General features: G+C 37.0%; 1 protein-coding gene across 1 annotated transcript; it reads left to right on the top strand.

The window, feature by feature from the left end:
- Window positions 1–564: 564 nt before the first annotated feature.
- LOC140235813 (carbohydrate sulfotransferase 14-like) lies at window positions 565–7,348 on the top strand. Its single transcript, XM_072315814.1, has 2 exons — window positions 565–732; window positions 6,653–7,348. Exons 1-2 carry the CDS (start codon window positions 565–567, stop codon window positions 7,346–7,348), a joined length of 864 nt encoding a protein of 287 aa, XP_072171915.1.
- The last annotated feature ends 13,837 nt before the right edge of the window (window positions 7,349–21,185 follow it).

Raw genomic sequence — 21,185 nt, forward strand, 5'->3', positions numbered from 1 at the left:
CAACACCTTAGCTTTCGTTACGCTAAACTGTGGCACGCTCCGCACCACGCCGCGGCGTGGTGCAGAGCGTGCCTCCTTTTAGCGTAACGAGTAGGAAGCGTGCCACGCAGAGGACCGACGCCCCAGTCCTCTGCGTGGCACGCTTCCTACTCGGTCTAGGACGGCACGATTCGCTTTGGAAGCGTTCAGTCACCAGTCCTCCCACGCTTTTAAATTTGAGACTGAAACCATTGTATATTGGCCATGCCTTATGGTTATAAAATAGGTGGTATAAGCATCTTCTTGCTGCCCGACTTTTTTTCATGTCAGGCATCATTCTAATTAGATTAGAGCTGGAATAAATAATCAAGTTGATTATGGCAATAAAAAAGAGAGCGATGAAGAAAGCAGTGAACCGTGAGTGATGATTCTTATGATTAAGACAATGATATTGATTAACAATTGTTTCTCCCTACTAAAAATCTCTCTCAAATTGAAGCAAATCTGATGTTAACCCGGAGATCACAAATTTTATATCCTATGCATGTGCATGTCGACTAGTTCATCGAGGGAATGCGAAGGATTATGTCATCACGGAGGACTCGCCTACATGAGGCGTGCTCTGCTGTTGGTTCACGCAAACTCGACTACTCTAGCCCTTCCGATGTGCGAGACGTCACCGAACACCGAGGGAATCTGGACACCATGCTTTTCAACGACAAATTCAGATTCATTTCAGCTGTTATCTTTAAGGTAAGGGTGATATGGCAGTAGAATAGATTAATGAAAGACAAAGGAGACGAGGAAATTATATTAGAAGTGCAGCAGATGACAGCACAATATACAGGGACAAATAGTAGTGCGCAGTTAGTAGATACGATATGGTTAGTCATTTACTCATCTCTTAGGAGCAACCTCGCCCGAAAAAGGAATTCCTCGAGTCAACCCAAAAGTACATACTGCCATAGCTAATGAAATCAAACCAAGCAGGTTAATTAAATACAGTAAACTGAGTGAAACAGTTGTTTTTGTCCCTTCTTCCTCCATGGTAACTCCTTGATTAATTGTTTTATTTGAAATGAAATGATCTTTTTACATAATTATATAGTTCTATGTAGCCCTATACATGTAAACAAAGTCTTGAATTGAATGCACTAGTTATGAATATGTACAGGCCTACCCTTTAGCAATGTGCTATATCAGCTTGAATGCCGTATGTCAAATTCTAATGCTCATTCTGCATTTATGGCTTGCTATGGGGATTTACACACGCAAGCGAGGGAGCTCAATGACGAGCGGGGTGGTGGTGGTAGGTGGGAGTAGGTATAAGGGTTATCCCCCTCCTACACTAAGTCGCTTTTGCTAATTTTACAATTGATATTCACCGATCTCTGGCACACACCTTTGTTGGAAAATTTATAAATAAAAAAAAAGTAACAAAGGATGTTTTGCAAATGTAAAGAAGGTTACATGTGCCAAATTTCAAATCAAATGCTCTAAAATAAGCCTCTTCTAAAAAAAATGATACGGTTGTATAAACAATGCTAATACCATGGCAACGCATTGCCCGACACTGACGAAAATGTGTCTTGCACATGTACTAGGTGTTACAAAAACATTTCCCACTTTTGATCCCTATTACATCAAAAACTATATATATATAACACTGACATTGATATGAGCAATAGCTGAATAGTGTACAATGTTGTTAGAGTTTCATGTATTTCAAATGATACCATAAATCAGTTTCATTAAATTCAAGATTTATTTTGAAGTTAGATTTCAGATTTCGCTGTTTTCAAACCTCTGTACAAAATTTTAATTTTGCACAGGGGTCAGTTGGTGTGTATGTGGTGTGTGGTTAACACCCTGACAATGGTCCTTTACAATGGCCAAGATTGGATTGCTCTATTAGGCCTACATATTCGTAAGAAATTACACTGTCACAGCTAGTCTTCATTCATCTTGACTGTAGTAGATGCAAACGCATGAAAACATATGCTGTAGGCCCCAGTCACATATAAACACGGATCCTCAAGGATCTACACGATGATCCGGGGAGTTCCGGGATAGTTTCGACCTCGATGCAGTGTCGACGAGCGTTGATAAATATGACTGTAAACACGGTACTAACACGACAGTTACACGGATAAGACGGGAAGAGAGCGGCGTCTACACGGACAAACACGGCATCTACATGAATCAATACGGCAGCTACACGGCAGCCACACGGACCATTTCGGGTTGCTCTACCAACACGGCAGTCCCCGGATGATGCCGGATGTTTTTGACCTCCAAATGTTGCCGTGTTGGCCTCCCGGATGTCCAAGGACGCCCAAAGCGTCAACGCGGATCTCTCCCCGGATCCCCCCGGATCACATAGACATGCCGCAGTCACATAGATATGCCGGATCACCCCGAATTTGATCAGGGGTGATCCGAGGAGAGATCCGTGTTGACTCCTTGGGCATCTGTGGACATCCGGGAGGCCAACACGGCAACATTTGGATGTCAAAGACATCCGGCGTCATCCGGGAACTACTGTGTTGGCCGAGCAATCCGGGATGGTCCGTGTGGCTGCCGTGTAGCTGCCGTGTTGATCCGTGTAGATGCCGTGTATGTCCGTGCAGACGTCGCGCTCTTCCGGCCTTATCCGTGTAGCTGCCGTGTTGATACCGTGTGTACAGCCCTATCAACGCTCGTCGACGCTCCATCGAGGTCGAAGCTAACCCGGAACTTCCCAGATCATCGTGTAGATCTTTGAGGATCCGTGTTTATATGTGACTGATGGGGCTTTATTTATTTATTTTTTCATTCATGTGCATGCATTTTACCCTTTACCATGAATTCAGACTAGCAGTGCCCATAGCAGGGCAATCCATCATGAATTATTAATGAAGCATTCATGTGCCTTGCAGCAAGACTCTAGAAGCCTAGTCAGTAGAGCTATGAAAAGGTGGTATTCGTGGTATTCATGTTTATTGTTCATCGTCATTGTAAGTACACACTCACATACACATCATTGGTTCTTGTGTAAATTTCAATTTGTACAGAGGGTTCAAATTTGACCAAATTCTAGATCTTAACTTTAAAATTAATCATGAGTTTAACGAAACTGATTCATGCTCTCATATTCAAATCACCTCCAACTAAATTGTACACTATTCAGCTATTACTCATATCAGTGACAGTGTTATCTGATGTACAGTTTTCGAACTATCAAGGATCAAAAGTGGGAAATGTTTTTTGTAACACCTTGTACATACTGCCAACATGTATGGCAAATTTAAACTCAATCGTTCAGAAATTGAAAAAGATTGATCAGCAAAATTTGCAACAGACCGACCAACCAACAGACTACATGACGATTCCCATGTCATATTTACTAGTACTTAAAGTCACGTTTTTACAGAGCCTCACAAATTACAGTTGCCGCTATAAGTGCCCGGGCATTTTTTAACCCTGCCTCTTAAAACGGCAATATGTTGCTCGGACTTTACCAGGTTACCGCGGTAACTTTTGCCAAATTTTACCCTAGTCAGCTAGGGTAATTACCCCGACATTACCTCGACAACCCTTCTCTGTTTAAACGTTCTCGCAGTAACATTCTTCTGATACATTCAACACACATGCGCAATAGTGTAAACATGGAGCAACTAGTTTAGTAGCTCCATGGTCCGAACAGAATGACACACCGCTCGACGATAACGTGCATGGATTGATACCGCACCCTAATTCGCGCTTGAACATGTAGGTTGTTTGGAACCTACCTGGAGAAGGTTTTCATTGTGTATCTCTTAAAACGATACCCCTCGCTCTCTTTTGCGGTTTTCACTGCACGAGGCGAGGAATTTTGTTCTCCGGACGTTGTTATTACATCGTCGGGGTAAGGTCTGTTAAAGAAGAAATTTATAGGAAGTAATATCATATAAATTGACTGTTTTCCATCATTTAATGTTATTTTGATTAATTTCTTACATAAATCATGCAATAAAGTTGTTTCTGCTTTAAATATAAGAATCTTTATTTTTACCAAATTTGAGCACTAGAAAAAATTCGATGCGGCTACGAAAAGTGCCAAATCTGTGACGTCACCATGTGTGTATGCAACCCAGTGGGATTTACGTATCTATAGGCAAACTTTGTGCACTTTTCAGGAAATTGGTGTGTAATTTGTTGTCAATCTAGAATAAATCGTCCGCCAAAACTATATATTCACGTCGTGAAATTGTTTGTTTGTTTGTGTTCATTGGAATCATATTTTACACCCATAAATTTACGGAAAAACAAAGTTTTAAAAGCACAAAACCTATCGTCAGCTCAAGATTCACGATTACCGTGATCAGCTGTTCCTTCGTACAGCCACAATTTGCTGTTATTATTGACACAACAAATCGATCATTGTGGGGGAATTGCGTATAGCTGAGGTAATCTTACATACTCATGAAGGGTGATAACTAAGACAAAGAGCTGTAATTAATTGGAAATCATTTTTACACCCATAAATTTACGGAAATACGACGTTTGAAAAGCACAAAACCTACCGTAATCAGCTCAAGATTCGCGATTGCCGTGATCAGGTGTACGCTCAACAGTACCAGCAGAATCGGCAGTGAAGAAGTATTCCTTGATGCCGTGATTTCAGCTTGATTCTTCTTCGAAATGGCATTATGAAGGTTTGTTAGATAAATGTGACCTTCTTTTTCTCTTGTGTGTTGATTTAAATTCCAATTTTTACCTCAACTTGCCAAAAAAAGAAAACCAGCCTAAAAAAGCGGGAAACTGCAACATTTCCGTGCTGAGCAGCAGTCACGATACACGTGTTGCATGCAAGCATGCACCGCTGCTGCAGCGATCCCCATAGTATAACACGTAGGTTGCTTGTAAACAAGGAGGTCCTCGGCGCAGTTGACCAATCGTGAACACGTATTTCGATCACGTGTCTGGGAGACGATTTGCATAAACTTACGCATGTTTCAGACGAATTTATGAATGAAAGTGAGTAGCATGACATCATGCCATGACCATATTTGGAATAAGCAGAGGTAGAGCTTTCTGTAGGTACCAAAATAAATGTGTCAGGGTTCAACGCAGAATATCGAAGACACGATCGCCAAAAGAACAGTCATTTTCGCCGTAAGCGAAGGCGATTTGGTCTTTAGACGTAAGATTTTGGCCAACATGTGAGATTGACATCCAACTTTTCTCTCCAAAATTCCACATTTTGTAGGTTGTATTTCGAAATGTTGTTGATATCAATCAGAAACTAGAAAATTTCCCCTACAACGTGATACCAAAATGTCAATTTGGTCCCTGAGGTAGGTCATTTTTTGACCTTTTTCGGGCTGTAGCGCGAAATCACATTTGCCGAGAAGTTTCGGGTTTTGCCAGAGCGTGTCTCATATAGCCGTACGGCAAATCAGCTCATACACATTAGGTGACGTCGCTCAAATCCGATGTTTCTTGTAGCGAACGGAGCTACGTGGTCATGGAAATTGGGTGTTTTTTCAATCTCAAAAACAGTTTGGGGGTAAAGTTACATCGTCTAAAAGATATCCAGTTTTGTTAACTAGCTTCTTAGCTTTCCGTAGATATCAAACTTGTCATATTTCTAGATTCTCTATAAATTTCGGCTTTAAAACAGGGCTGATGTCTGTAAGTTGCTATAATGTTAAGGACATTTAAAAGTGTAATTGCCTCTGATATCATTAATCGGACATTTAAAAAGTGACAGAAAATGTAACAACTCTTGTCATTTGGACTTAAATCTTTCCTATAATTTCATAGCTGGAAGGTGATTAGGTAAACTGAGGTTCTACCTTTTGTAGGTAAATGTGTTTTCAGAAACAAAATCTACCAAAAACAAACAAACAAACTAAAACTACCAAACTGAAAAAAAAAATAAGACAAACATGTCTGCTCTTAGATATCTATCACACTTTCCCCATCGTTCGACTAACAAACTGCGCTCTCCAATGGATACCACGGTGCTCCAGATACTAAGTGCAAAAACTCAGGCTGATGAGAGTAGTTTCTCATTTTGTGAACCATCAGCATGGAATACCCGGTCAAAGGAACTCCGGTCATCACCCTTATTGTCAATTTTCAAAGACCTCGTCATTGAGAAAATGTTATTATGTTAATAGCATTGATCAGTTTGATAGGAAATGCGCTGTACAAAAGACTGTGTATTGATAGTATCATTACTGGAAAAAATCAAGGGGAGAGACGTCCCCCTCCCCCTTCGATATCACCGCCTATGAGTAGAATAACCAAGTCGTTAATGATGTACCTACAATGTGAGTTGTTTATGACTGTGCCCTCGATAGGCAATTGTAGGGCAAGGCTACCAAGGGCACTCTTTGCAGTCATCGCCCCTCTATCAATGTCTATTCAGTATGATAAGAATGAGATTTTTGTGAGGCCCTGAAGAGCTCCGGTGGGCGTCAAGCTCCGCTACTCTTGTTGAGATGCCATCCATAATATCACTTTTACTGTCTATAATGCGACTGCCTGTTTCCTTTTATTAGAAATTCAGTGATTCAGCACATATCTTCACGATGAATCTAGTACTTCATTGCCCTCTCACAACACCTTTATCCATGCAGTTACTGTATTTGTATTTGTGCATAGTAAGTAATATATTTTATATCCAATAATTCATTCCATACAGTGTGGTTCTTCAAATTGGAGGAGATTCCTGATGTCCTTGGCGGAAAAACAGGGAAGAATCACCAACCTTCCGCCTCAGCTGGCACGCAAACAGTACAAACCAAAGGCACCTCTTTCATTTTTCTCGAAGAACCAAGTTCACGAACTAACTTTTCGACTGCGGCATTACACAAAAATTGTAACCGTCCGACACCCGCTGATACGCTTCTTATCAGGGTACCGTGATAAATTCATCGAACATACTGACAAATTTCGCAAGGACATCCCAGCAAAGATACTTAAAGCTCGGTCTGGGAAAGTCGGTCCAAGACATGTAACGTTTCCAGAATTTGCAGGGTTTGTCACAAAAAATAACTGGACCCGGGGAACCGACCCACACTGGACTCCTCAGTATATACGTAGCCGACCTTGTGAACATGATTATGACATCATAGTCAAACTAGAAACCTCCCAAGATGACATGGCTTTCCTTCAGCATGAACTGGGTATTGAGAAATTCGGGACATACCAAAAGGAATACGAAGATCGGCATCGAGTCTCAAATGACAAAAAACTGATTGTATCGTTTTATCACCAATTAACAGAAGAACTATTTCATAGAGTCTGTGATTATTACAGTCTAGATTTTATGCTTTTCGGATACTACCGACCGAAATCTATAGCAGATGTGGAGAAGATATTCGATGATTTCGCTTGACAGAAGTTTCGAGTTGATACGAATTAACACCCGACTTCGTTTAATATAAGTGTTTCAATGAATATTATACATTGTGAGAGAAGATAACGTAATGTATAGCTAAGATTTCAGTGCAAAAGAAACACGCGATTTGATATCGAGCGATTGTGATACAAGTCCAAACTTTGACGTACAGTATACAGTAATGAATGAATTCCTTACTCCCTAAAAAAAAGCAAGCCAAATCACTGACGTCACTATTCAAACTGATAAATCTCGTATGCCACGATGTATCCAATCCAAGTATCCGTGACATACAACAACAATGGCCCTTTATGGTCAAGGTCATTTGCATACAATGATAATGCCAGTTGATAGTTTTGTCATTTTTTTTTTCAGACGAAGAAAAAAAAAGAATAGACAATGTTAAAATGCTTTCGAAAGGTGGAATGAAATGATTGTGTCAGACCAGATGCACAGATCTGCACTGATAAACATCAGATGTAAGTGTTTTTGCATTTAGAGCATTTGAGATCTGACCCTTCGTATAGAACAAACAATTTACTCAAAGATTTCAGCATTGTCTTCTCCCCCTGCTACGATTCTTTTTCCTATACTGAGCAGAAACCTCCGAAAATTTTATTTTCGCATTCCATCATTCCATCATCTTTGAGTAATGAGAGTAGGGGTGTTTTCTGCGTGCATTGATCTATATAGGCATGGAACTGCAACCACTTAGTTGATCTATAAGTGGGGAGTTATACACTGTCTTCAGAATATTACGTTAGATTGTGACAGTGAGTTCAATTGAGTTCTCAATTGGGACTGGACAATTACTGCTGAAATTTGTCTGAAAAAAATAGACTACAGTGTATCGTGATTTCTTTGGTCATGTCTCAAAGCGGATAGCTCCATCCATAAAAATATTACATTCTCCACTTAGTCAAACCCACTTAAGTGATCCCGTTTCATAGGTAAGCATGAAAGAATATCACTGGGATGTACGATAGATCACAATGGAGAATTTGATATGCATGGTGAAGACGTATAGAAACTCACAAGAGATACACACAGAAAAAAGTATTCCCTAATAAAAAGGGGTAAATTTTCAACGAAAAGGTTTTGAGCTCAATAATATGGTAGGGGTATATTTTACCCTTATTTACTGACTTCTGTGTGAAGGTGAGAACGATCAGAATGATATTTTACGTCATGATGAATGAGCACACATTTAAGGACAAAGTTGTCACTTTTAAAAGTCACAGGAGTAATTTTTATGCCTCCGCCACGAAGTGTCGCCGGAGGCATTATGTTTTCGGGTTGTCCTTCCTTGTGTCCGTCCGTCCGTCCTTCCGTCTTAATCAATTTTTTGAAAAGCGTATCCAAAAATCCGTGTGAGGTATCCTCATGAAGCTTGGCATGTATATGTCTATCAACTTTTTGGTGCACATGCTAAAGGTCAAATGATCAAAATTTTACTATTTCCCCCATATCTATGCAATGCCTTCAGGTTTTTTCTTGAAACTTAGTGTATACAATGTACTACCCATAATAAATTCTCCAGAGAGAGTTTCGCGCCATTACCTCAAAGGTCAAAGGTCAAGCGAAAATGTTAAAATGTCAGTTTTTTCTCCATATCTCGGAAATGGTTCAAGGTATCTCCATGGAACTCAGTACATATGCATGTACTGACAAGCAGTGGCTACCTAGGGAATTGGGGTGATGGAGTTAAAGGTCAGGACGAGGTCAATCAACTCCTCAAAATTTCACTGTTTCCCTCATATATCTATATATGCAATGCCTGCAGGGTTTTTCTTGAAACTTAGTGTAAACATGAATTACCCAATAGAGACTCTCTGGGGAAAAAAAAAATTGCCAGAAGATCAAAGGTCACAAGGTCAATGGTCAAGTAAAATGCTAAATTTCGCTTCTTCCCCCATATCTCAAAAGTGGCTCCAGGTATCGTCATGAAACTTAGAACATATTTACACATGTTCTGCCCGACAGTGATTCTCTTGGGAATTTTAGGGTCATATGGTCAAAGGTCAAGGGTCAAAGGCCAGGTTAAAGTGGTAACATTTTACTATATTTGATACTGAAAATACATTTTTTCCATATCTTGCAAATTACTCAATGCATAAACTTATAAAAGGGTCAAAAGTCCAGCAAAAATCCTCAAGTCTTCCAATACCTGCTTTCTTACATAGAAATTTAGCCATTCACAATGAAACCTAGTTTAAGGTAAGTGAACATCCAACACATCTGTGACAAGCATTGTTATAACGTATCATAGACCTATTAGGAGAATAGCGACATTTCGAGTTGGAGGTATGGAAAAAAGAAAGAAAAATCTATCCTCTGACCCCCTCTCAACTACCCTGACACTTTTAATTTTTCTGTTACGGTTAGGTGAGATTAAATTTAGGGGAAGATGGCAATGTCTAATCCACATATAACTTCCAAATTGACATTAGATGTTGCTACCAATAAGTAACAGCGTGTAATTTTGTGTGAACATGAAGAAGGAGTCGTTGTGAAGTGGTTGATAGAAAACACTAACAATGGAGCAAGAAAAGCCAAAACGTATTAACTGTTGATAATGCATAAGAGGGTCAAAAATGTGGTTAATAAAACAACAGCAAATAAACAGTCACCAGAAGCAAAATGTTTCACCGACCCCTCCGTCAAGACTTTTGTGACTTTTAAAAAGTGATCGTTTTCCAAACTGATGAAATTCTTCCATCCAGTTGTTTTTAATTGCAACTGATTGACAAATTGTCCTTCATCGACGTAAAAATATACTTAATTAATTAGTGTTTAGTAGTAGAAATAAAACTATCAGCATATTACTTTTATACAATTATTCAACTCATAAATGTATGCATCATTATCCTTTCCTGCATCATCACTATACATCATCCACATTAGATAATAATCAGAAAGTCACCTGTTTCAACACTATTCACTAGGGCACACTTAAATACAAAAATAAAGAGGGGATATAACAAAACACATCCCCCAAACACATCGCTTTTTATTTGCCTAAATCGACAATAAAAACAAAAATGACACCAAATAAACCAATTTCTAGATTAACAAATACACAAATCTCACCCCAAGCAATCTCTCACTTACATATCCCCATTTGAGATCATATATTACATAATATAAGGTTTGTTAACCTTATAACATTTAAACTTATTTAACTTCACGAAATGCCAAAACTTATCCGGCATCTTAAAGTAAAACACCGTGATATGAGTTTAATTTCACAATTGTTCAACCCCGTGAAAAATCATTTGATATACCAAACAGCAATGTGAATCCAATATTTATCAAGAATATAACATGAATACACAAAAACTGTACTCGTAAAAACTTATCTGATTACTCTGGCATTATAAGATAATAATGGAACCCATAGCAGGACGAAGGAACTATGTACCCGGTCAATGTCATACTGTTGTCATTCAAGTTTCTTTTCCGATCCATTCAATTTCACGCATTCCACGCTCGCAGCACTGAATCTGCAGTCAAATTCAAAATCCGGTCATTCCTTTTCACTATCGGAGCATTCAAATTCATTATTGGAGCATTCAGATTTAAGAGAGGAGCACGCATTTCAGCAATTAGCATTCAAATTCACTTTAAGCTGGCGACGGAATCTCGTTGGTCATTCAAATTCGTAAATAGGCAACCCTGTTCCATACCAAACAACTGCATTCAATTTAAAAGAAGTCCTGAATTTAGTTAGTTTGGGGTCGTGTATGTGTGTCTTTTTCATTTAGCTTTGAATACACTGGGATATATGATGAAGATTATTTATTTTGCAGTATGGGTCCACCTGTTCATTCTAAGATTTGAACTCGGGCTTCACGAGAAGGAATATACAGGCACATTAGGCACTGTATAGGCCTACAGACGAGCATAATAGGGAAGGTTGATTGACACGTTCGGAAAAAATTCTGACTACATCGAAACTGATAACATGAACATTGCATACGTTTTGTTTGTTTATAGCTATCTTATTGGTTTACTTTGCGGGACTATGTGAGATCAGTGTGTGTCAGTTTGTCTTCAAATTGATGCATTGCCTTTGTGTGGTTAGTGTTGGGGAGTTGTCAGCATGCAGTATCATCAAAGAATATGATTCGATTGTCTTTGTTTTGTTTGGATGCATGCCATGCTTATTGGACCTTACAATTCAAAATGAAATGAAAAACGAAGAACACACGAACACAGAACAATGTAGAGCATTTAAACAATCATATTTACACTGTATGCACGCCTTCATGGCTTGTGTATGCCCTTTCCCCTTTCTTAAAAAAGTCTACTCCATTTTCCTCGTTAAATTGATTTCACGAAGTACGAACTTGATCACCTGAAAACGAAATTGAACGCTCCAAACAAGCTCATCGGGACTATCACATGACTATTGCGTGACTTTGAATGCACGAGTAGGATATGCGATGCTCGCATTTGGAAATTAAACGCCCAAGCGTAAATTTGATTCGACGAAAACGAAAATGAACTCCCATGAATGAAATTGATCTCTCGGATTCTGAATTTAAATGCCCGAATATTTTTGCGTGCGTGCGCTGTGTCAATTTTAATGCACATTCATGAATTTGAATGACAACAAGTATGAAATTGACGGGGAAAACCTATATTAAAACGAACTGATCTGCTCAGGCTAGACAGTGTGTGAGATCAGTCATTATGTTGTTTATTTTGACCATCATTCTTTCAACGTATCAATCTTTTACCACTGGTAATTCCAATTCCAATTCCAAACCAATGATTGGAATTTATCAATCAGTCGCAGTAGTGACCATTTTGTCTTTAATGTGTGCTCACTCATGCATAGCGTAACAGATGAATCACATTTTCACACAGAAGATAGTCGATAAGTATGCAAATACCCCTGCCAAAATGTTTCCTCAAAATCTATTCATTCCAAACTTATGCTACTTTGATTAATGGGTTAATACCTCTATAGAAGTCACCATTACTCCAATGGAGTATGATATTTGATGATAAAGATTTAATAAGAGATAAGTGTAGTAGCTTTAAATAAGAAAGAAAAAACAGTTAATCAAAATTAAGCAGAATGCCTCAAGGTCATATGGGCGAAAATCCGTTAATTATGTGTTTTATTTGCAAATTTGTATATATTTTTTCTATTCGTGTAGAATGTTATGACTCAAAAAACGAGTCAAAATTTTTAATTTATCAGATAAACGTTTATGAAATTGATTACTAATAATACTTTCTCCTTGTGAACGTTGCTTTACTTTGTAATCATTTTCTTGTCCCTCCTTCATCTTTATATGTATATATATATATATATATATATATATATATATGTCATATTATTAGATTATTTGACTTTAAGTATAACATGCATAAATCATTCCTTTATCACAATGTTATTGTTTATTAACTCACTCGCACGGTTTCCACGCCATAGCAGCTAATAGTATAATGAGGAAACTGTTGTGTTTTTTTTTTCAGAAACAGACTTTGTTTCAAACTCAAGCTTGTAAGCTCTGTGAATGCAAGGGTATCTGCACACATTAATAATGTGTGCAGATACCCTTGCATTCACTTAATAGTTTTGCGTATGTTTATAATCAGTTCGATGTTAAGAAAATCCTCTTAGTCGTTCGGTTGCCCTACAAAATACAATAAAAATCAGAATTTACACCTTCCCTACAGGGAGTGATTTCTTTGATTTTCTAACCATGACCTCAATTGTGTACTGTTCCTTTTATAAACAATATTGTTCCGAATTGCATAAATCAGAGCTAATTCCAATGTACTGTTATATTTGCATACTTAAAGAGTGTCACTATCGATTGCTATTTTTCACATCCTGCAAAGCATTTATGCAGTGATTCAATTCAATTCAATTCAATTTATTCATTTCATAAAATCACAGATAAAATATTTACATAAATGTGTGAGTCAAAGGAGGAAATCACGCAAAAGCCTAGGGCTTGGAAGTGGAGATTTCCTTTACAACAATAGTTTAAAATCACAGTTTTGAATGAAACATGTATATGTCAAAACGGAACTTAGATTAGAGGCCGTTACAAAATCAACAATACATTATGATAGAGACAGGAAACAGGAAACAAAACAACAACTGAACTAATACAATATAATACGGTACAATAAAAAAAACAAACAAACATGCAGGGCAATTGTCAAAGGTTTGTATGGGAATTGCACAATTATTATTCATCATTCGTGATGAGGGAAAGTTGATAGTTAAATGATTTTAAAGATCAATATGTTTCCAAATGTCACATCTTGTATACGTGTTTACATAATTTATGCATAAAGTGTCTGAGTTATGTTAATAATATGGAACCATTTTATTGTCTTATTGTCTTATATATTATCTTATTCAATTGGCTTTTTGGATATTAAGTTCAAAGCGTTTTCAGACATTTTTTCTGATTATCTATGTATAGGTATTGATATGTATATTGTACAAATAACAGGTTGTTTGCATAGAGACCGTTTGTCTCTTTAGATGAATCATTTGCTTTTGACCTAAAGAACATCCATCCCAGTAACGACCTGTGTACTACAAAGTGCAGTGCTTAAAGAAGAAATTTATAGGAAATAATATCATATAAATTGACTGTTTTCCATCATTTAATGTTATTTTGATTAATTTCTGACATAGATCATGCAATAAAGTTGTCTCTGCTTTGAATATAAGAATCTTTATTTTTACCAAATTTGAGCACTGGAAAAAGTTCGATGCGGCTACGAAAAGTGCCAAATCTGTGACGTCACCATGTGTGTATGCAACCCAGTGGGATTTACGTATCTATAGACAAACTTTGTGCACTTTGGAAATTAGTGTGTAATTTGTTGTCAATCTAGAATAAATCGTCCGCCAAAACTATATATTCACGTCGTGAAATTGTTTGTTTGTTTGTGTTCATTGGAATCATATTTTACACCCATAAATTTACGGAAAAACAAAGTTTTAAAAGCACAAAACCTATCGTCAGCTCAAGATTCACGATTGCCGTGATCAGCTGTTCCTTCGTACAGCCACAATTTGCTGTTTATTGACACAACAAATCGATCATTGTGGGGGATTTACGTATAGCTGAGGTAATCTTACATACTCATGAGGGATGATAACTAAGTCAAAGAGCTGTAATTGATTGGAAATCATTTTTACACCCATAAATTTACTAAAATACGACGTTTGAAAAGCACAAAACCTACGGTAATCAGCTCAAGATTCGCGATTGCCGTGATCAGGTGTACCCACAACAGTACCAGCAGAATCGGCAGTGAAGAGGTATTCCTTGATGCCGTGATTTCAGCTTGATTCTTCTTTGAAATGGCATGATGAATGTTTGTTAGATAAATGTGACCTTCTATTTCTCTTGTGTGTTGGTTTAAATTCTAAGTTCTACCTCAACTTGCTAAAAAAACAGTCTAACAAAGCGGGAAACTGCAACATTTCCGTGCTGAGCAGCAGTCACGATACACGTGTTGCATGCAGCGGTGCACGCTGCTGCAGCGATCCCCATAGTATAACACGTAGGTTGCTTGTAAATAAGGGGGTCCTCGGCGCAGCTGACCAATCGTGAACACGTATTTCAATCACGTGTCTTGGTAAGCAACAAACCTGTTTACGCGTCTGGGAGACGATTTGCATAAACTTACGCATGTTTCAGACGAATTTATGAATGAAAATGAGTGAAAATGAGTAGCATGCAAGCATCTAACAAACATTCATCTTGCCATGACCATATTTGGAATAAGCTGAGGTAGAGCTTTCTGTAGGTACCAAATGTGTCAGGGTTCAACGCAGAATATCTAAGACACGATCGCCAAAAGAACAGTCATTTTCGCCGTAAGCGAATGCGATTTGGTCTTTAGACGTAAGATTTTGGCCAACATTTGAGATTGACATCCCACTTTTCTCTTCAAAATTCCACATTTTGTAGGTTGTATTTCGAAATGTTGTTGATGTCAATCAGAAACTAGAAAATTTCCCCTACAACGTGATACCAAAATGTCAATTTGGTCCCTGAGGTAGGTCATTTTTTGACCTTTTTCGGGCTGTAGCGCGAAATCACATTTGCCGAGAAGTTTCGGGTTTTGCCAGAGCGTGTCTCATATAGCCGTACAGCAAATCAGCTCATACACATTAGGTGACGTCGCTCAAATCCGATGTTTCTTGTAGCGAATGGATCTACGTGGTCATGGAAATTGGGTGTTTTTTCAATCTCAAAAACAGTTTGGGGGTAAAGTTACATCGTCTAAAAGATATCCAGTTTTGTTAACTAGCTTCTTAGCTTTCCGTAGATATCAAACTTGTCATATTTCTAGATTCTCTATAAATTTCTGCTTTAATAAAATCGAAATTCTTTAAAAATGCCAATTTAGGCACAATAACTTGCATAATTATGCAAATTTTCTGTCTATTTGCGTAGATATGAAATCAAATTTTGCAGGAATTGTTTCCACATACTCTGTAGAATACTTTTTCCAAATTAGGCATTTCTGTTGGATGCATATATATTTTTAGATATTTTTTAACATGTATTTTTGCATAAACTCTGCAAATTAGAACTTATTTGCATAGATATAGAGTGTCTCTTTGGATGAAAAATGTTCAATTGCCCTAGGAAATCTGTGCCAAGTAGGACATTTGTACTAAAAAAATGCAACGTTTACCCCCTTAACAAGTCAACTAATACGTTATACAAGAAAATGTAACGGTTTTCCTAGACCTAGCTAATTCTATTTTCATTGCCCTATTTCCCATGCATTGTCTTTCAAGCATTTTCCTAGTGCTTATATTCATTCCCCGAAAGTCTAAGGGGAAAAAGGCTTTTCAAAGGATTGCTCCTCCAAAAAAAAAAAGAACATGTTAAATCAACCAAACCCATCACGGTCCGAAATCAGATGAAAGCCGAAACCCTGTTCAAGCTGGTCTGAATAGTGCCCATCATACGCCGAAAGGGGAACCTGTTCTGTTCCTCTATATCTTTTATGCATCTATTCACACAAGCCTATTTTCAGGGTGGATATCTCCTTTTAAGTGAAATTTAAAAGTCTGCTACTTAATTTCTAATTTCTCTTACTATTTTCATGACAATAGAGAACGATAAGCAAAGAGCTGTCAGAACAGATTCTCAGAAGTGTATACATAAATCATAGTATAATATATGCCGACGCTTTTTCGTCTGGTCAGATTAATGGTTTTCTTACTGAGAGATTTAAGATAGAAAGAGGTTGCAGGCAAGGCGACCCTCTTTCTCCATATATATTTTTGTTGTGCAGTGAAATATCAAATTTGATGATTTCTGGACCCAATTCATTTGAAGGAGTAAAAATAGATAATATGTTTCATAGAATAGTTCAATATGCAGATGATACACTGTTGACATTAAAAGGTACAGAGAAGGATTTATTTATAGCAATGAATATTGTTGATAGATTTGCAAATATATCTGGTTTAAAAATCAATGAAAATAAAACAAAAGTAATATGGATAGGGAAATGTAAGAATAAAGAAGATAGAATGTTGCCTGAAAGAAATCTTCATTGGGTGTATGAAGGAGGTTTTAAGAATCTGGGTATACATTTTTTTGTTGACTTAGAGAGAACTGTTCAGTATAATTATTATGAACAAATGGAAGTGATTAGGAAACAAATGAACTCTTGGCGTAAACGCTCTTTAACAGTGCTTGGTAGAATTGTAGTTATTAAGTCATTGTTATCAAAATTGAATTATTTGTTTTTGTCTTTGCCAAGTCCTAAAGATAATTTTTTGAATGAGATAAATGATATGTTTTATAGTTTTATATGGGAAAGGAAGCCGGATAAAATAAACAGAATTCAAATGTCTCAGACATATGCACAAGGTGTAGTGAAAATGATAAATATTTACACACAGGTTTATACAGCTTTGAAAATATCATGGATTAGGCGATTGTTATTTACAACGGATAAATGGTCAGAAAAAATATTGAGTATATTTTTACCCCAGACCCATCAATTAGATATGAGTCTCGGAAATGATTTTTTTCTTTGAACAAGCCTCACATACGTGTAATCCCTTTTGGAAAGTAGTATTCACAGCTTACGGCGATTTACTTTCGGTTTATTGTAATAATTTTCAGTGTCAACCTTTGTGGAAAAATAATAAAATTACTATAGGGAATGTGTCGGTTTTCAAACAAAAGTGGTATCAAAAAGGAATTCGTTTTGTTAATGATCTTCTAGACGAAGAAGGAAATATATTATCATTTACAGCCTTTAAGATCAAATATGATGTTGACGTTAATTTTTTAGATTATTTTGGAATGTGTCATGCGGTTAAACAAGCAGAATGTGATGGAAGTATGAATAATATGGAAAAGTTATGTTAACTAATTATACCTGATAATTTAAAATTGGTTAAAAAACATCGCAAAGGATGTTCACATATTTATGCTGTTTTGTTAAAGAATAGAAATTATGTATATCAATGTAAAGGATTTTTAAAATGGCGACAACTTATACAACTTGAAGAAATGAAATGGCAATCTTTTTCGTTGGCCCCGTTCAAGAGCAAGGAGGATGTTAATTTACGATGGTTTCAGTTTAAAATAGTTAGTAGAATTTTATATACAAGCAAGATGTTGAATAGAATTGGATTGGATGAAAGAAAAGAATGTTCATTTTGTAATGTGTATGTTGAGACTTTAATACATCTTTTGAGTGAGTGTCAATATGTTGATAGATTGTGGGTTGAAGTAAGAGAATGGATTAATGTTAACACGGGGTTAGAAATAACATTTACGACGGAAAATAAATTATTTAGTTTTGGGGGTATTAACAATTCGGCATTGAATTGTATTACCATGCTTGTGAGATATGAAATTTATGTTTGTAAAATAAGAAAAATAATACCTCGTTTTTATTCATGCAAATATAGTATAAGGGAATATTACGATAAAGAGAAATTTATTGCAAGAAATAATCATAAGTTGCAAGTGTTTCAGAAAAAATGGTGTCTCTTTAGACACCTTTCTTCTTGATGTATATTATATTGCATTGAATTCGAAAAAGTATGATGTTATTTGAAATATGATGTTTTACGTGTACAGATGAAAGAGAATGATAAATATCCAAGTGAGGAAAAAAAATGTCCTATGTCTTTTGGCGAAATTGTACGTCACTGACACACTTTGTTATTCTCAGTAAATGTTTCTTGCTGACTTGTGATGAATTCGCAAAAATTTGCTCACAAATCATTTTGTTGTCCCATAGAACTTCTTATAGTACCGGTATGTACGATTTACATAACGCCCCCACCTATAAAACACGCACACACACACACACACACACACACACACAAATACGGTAGAGATTTATAGCATACTATGAACTATACTGAGAACATAAGGTCGCGAGCTGTCCTCAGACAGGTTGTGCCGTTTTCATTTTTTTTTTCACACGATACTAACTCTAGGCCGATTTTAAACTGCTTATGGCGATGAAACTTTGCGGGTTTTTTTTTTTTTCTTTGTAACTTCGCGAAGTTTGGGTGAAAGTTGACAAATTTAGTGCATTTAAAGGTCCAAAGCTTACAAGAAAACAGTGCTTACCACATTAGAAATAAAGACAAAAATCAAGAGGGCGCCTACAACCGTTTTAACAATAAATTAATATTTCCTTAAAACAACTTTTGTTATGGTATACGTATGACTGTACATATGTATTGTTCTGAAGCAGATTACTAGGTGTTACCACAACGTTTATGGAGAAGCTTCCAAAAAAAAAAAATAGCATTAATTAGGCAAAAAAAAAAAATCACTTCAAAAAATGTAAAAACAAATGCACAAAACTTATCAAATCATGTTTCTTATCTCACGTGAAGAAATTATATCGAGCCATGCTAGTGACTTTTCCAAACCATACATCAATGGGAAAGCATTTTAAAGTTATTGACAACTTGCTTTTGTATGCTGGTTGCAGTGATAACCAGAAGGGGTTAAGATGAATAAAACATATTTTGTTTGAAATAATTTTCTTAGGAAACTCGCCACATTTGGAGGTCACTTTAAGCACTTTAAAGTTATTGACAACTTGATTTTGTATGCTGGTTGCAGTGATAACCAGAAGGGGTTGAAGATGAATAAAACATATTATTTTGTTTGAAACAATTTTCTAAGGGAGCTCCTCACTTCACTGCCATTTGCTCGATAAGCGTTTAAAAGTTCTTTTGATTTCGCTTTTGAGTGAACGACTGTCGGAGTACAAGATATCTAATCATATAGTCCAAGAGCATTAGTTTTAACCTGGACATTTTTGGTAACAAGCTGATTTTTTCAGGATAGGTCCAGAAAAACGTCTAGAATAACATACTAAAAGTCCTCATAAATCTTCTTTGAGCGTTTTCCGCCATCCAAGATGGCGTCCAAAATGGCCGCCATTTCCAGAAATTCTTATAACTTTTCAACCAGAGAACCAAAATACAACATTTAAATGTCTAAATATATGTTTTGAAGCATGAAGAACTCAATAGAACACATATTAAGAGATGTTGATGCACGCAAGTACCGAAATCCAAGATGGCGTCCAAAACGGCCGCCATTTTATGAAATTCTTATAACTTTCCAGCCAGGTAACCTAAATACAAAATTTAAATGTCTAAATATATGTTTTGAAGGATGAAGAACTCAATAAAAAAAATATCAAGAGATTTTGAAACATGCTAGTACCGTAATCCAAGGTGGCGTCCAAAAAGCCGCCATTTCCTGTTTTTTTTTTCTCATAATTTTGCAAGTAGATTTTAACGGTACACACTTGAGTCACAAGGAACCAAAGATAATACTTATTCAGAGATTTTGAAACACAAATAAAGCACTTAAGCACTTTCAGAAATCCAAAATGGTGTCCAAAAAGGCTACCATTTCTTGTTTTTCTCATAACCCTGAAACTAGGTAACCGCGATACGCACTTAAATGTATAAATATATATTTTGAGACATAAGGAACCCAACGAAATACTTATTCAGAGATCATGAAGCACATAAGTACAAATAAAACTACATGAGTTCTTCGCGAAAACCAAATGTTGCCAAAAATGGCCGCCGTTTGTTTATCAAAAATTGCTGTTTTTAGCCTGTTTCAAGAGACAAAGAAATTCAACATAATGTTCGAGATTCAACAACTCAGAAGGCCCAGTGGAATTTTTCCCTTAAATGTGCACAACACGGTTATAGGTTGGGTTGGATGCACCCCCCCCCCCCCTTGGGAAAGGGGGTGGCCTGGACAATCATTTTTTTTCCAAATATTCAACCTGAAGTATTTGCACTTTGTCATTGAATTGCAATCATAAAAGTGCTAAACGTCCCTCACTCGGCCCCTTTCCGTAGACTTTGTACACATTTGAGATTAACAAATTTCCAAATATGCCATCAAAAAACGTGCACTAGATCTTTCACTTACAAAATGCAAAAGTTAGTTCCCTCATATTGGAGGGTAATTTGCCCTTCCTAACCCTTCCACCGCTCACTTCCCCCAATATAAATTAAAGACCCCTTTGATTAACAATTCCCAAGTATTCCATCAAATGTGTTTAAATGATATAATTATTTTCATTTCAATTCAAGTGTAAAAGCTCCCTCGTGTTGGAGGGGATGGAGACTATGAATCATCTACTCTTTGAGGATTGACAATCAATATAATACCAAGGGTGCACTAGGCCGGTTAATGACGATCATAGAAATGCAAAACTCCCTCCAGTCGCAAGTGATTCCCCCACACCTCCCCCCCCCCACCCCCACATCCTCTACCAGCTCGTTGCCTTGAATATAATAGTC

This window comes from Diadema setosum, chromosome 12 (genome assembly GCF_964275005.1).
Source record: "Diadema setosum chromosome 12, eeDiaSeto1, whole genome shotgun sequence".
NCBI lineage: Eukaryota > Metazoa > Echinodermata > Echinoidea > Diadematoida > Diadematidae > Diadema > Diadema setosum.

Coding starts and splice junctions, on each gene's coding strand:
- LOC140235813 (XM_072315814.1), top strand. CDS start 565: ATGTCATCACGGAGGACTCGCCTACATGAGGCGTGCTCTGCTGTTGGT. Junction 733..6,652: donor TTTCAGCTGTTATCTTTAAG/GTAAGGGTGATA, acceptor CATTCCATACAG/TGTGGTTCTTCAAATTGGAG.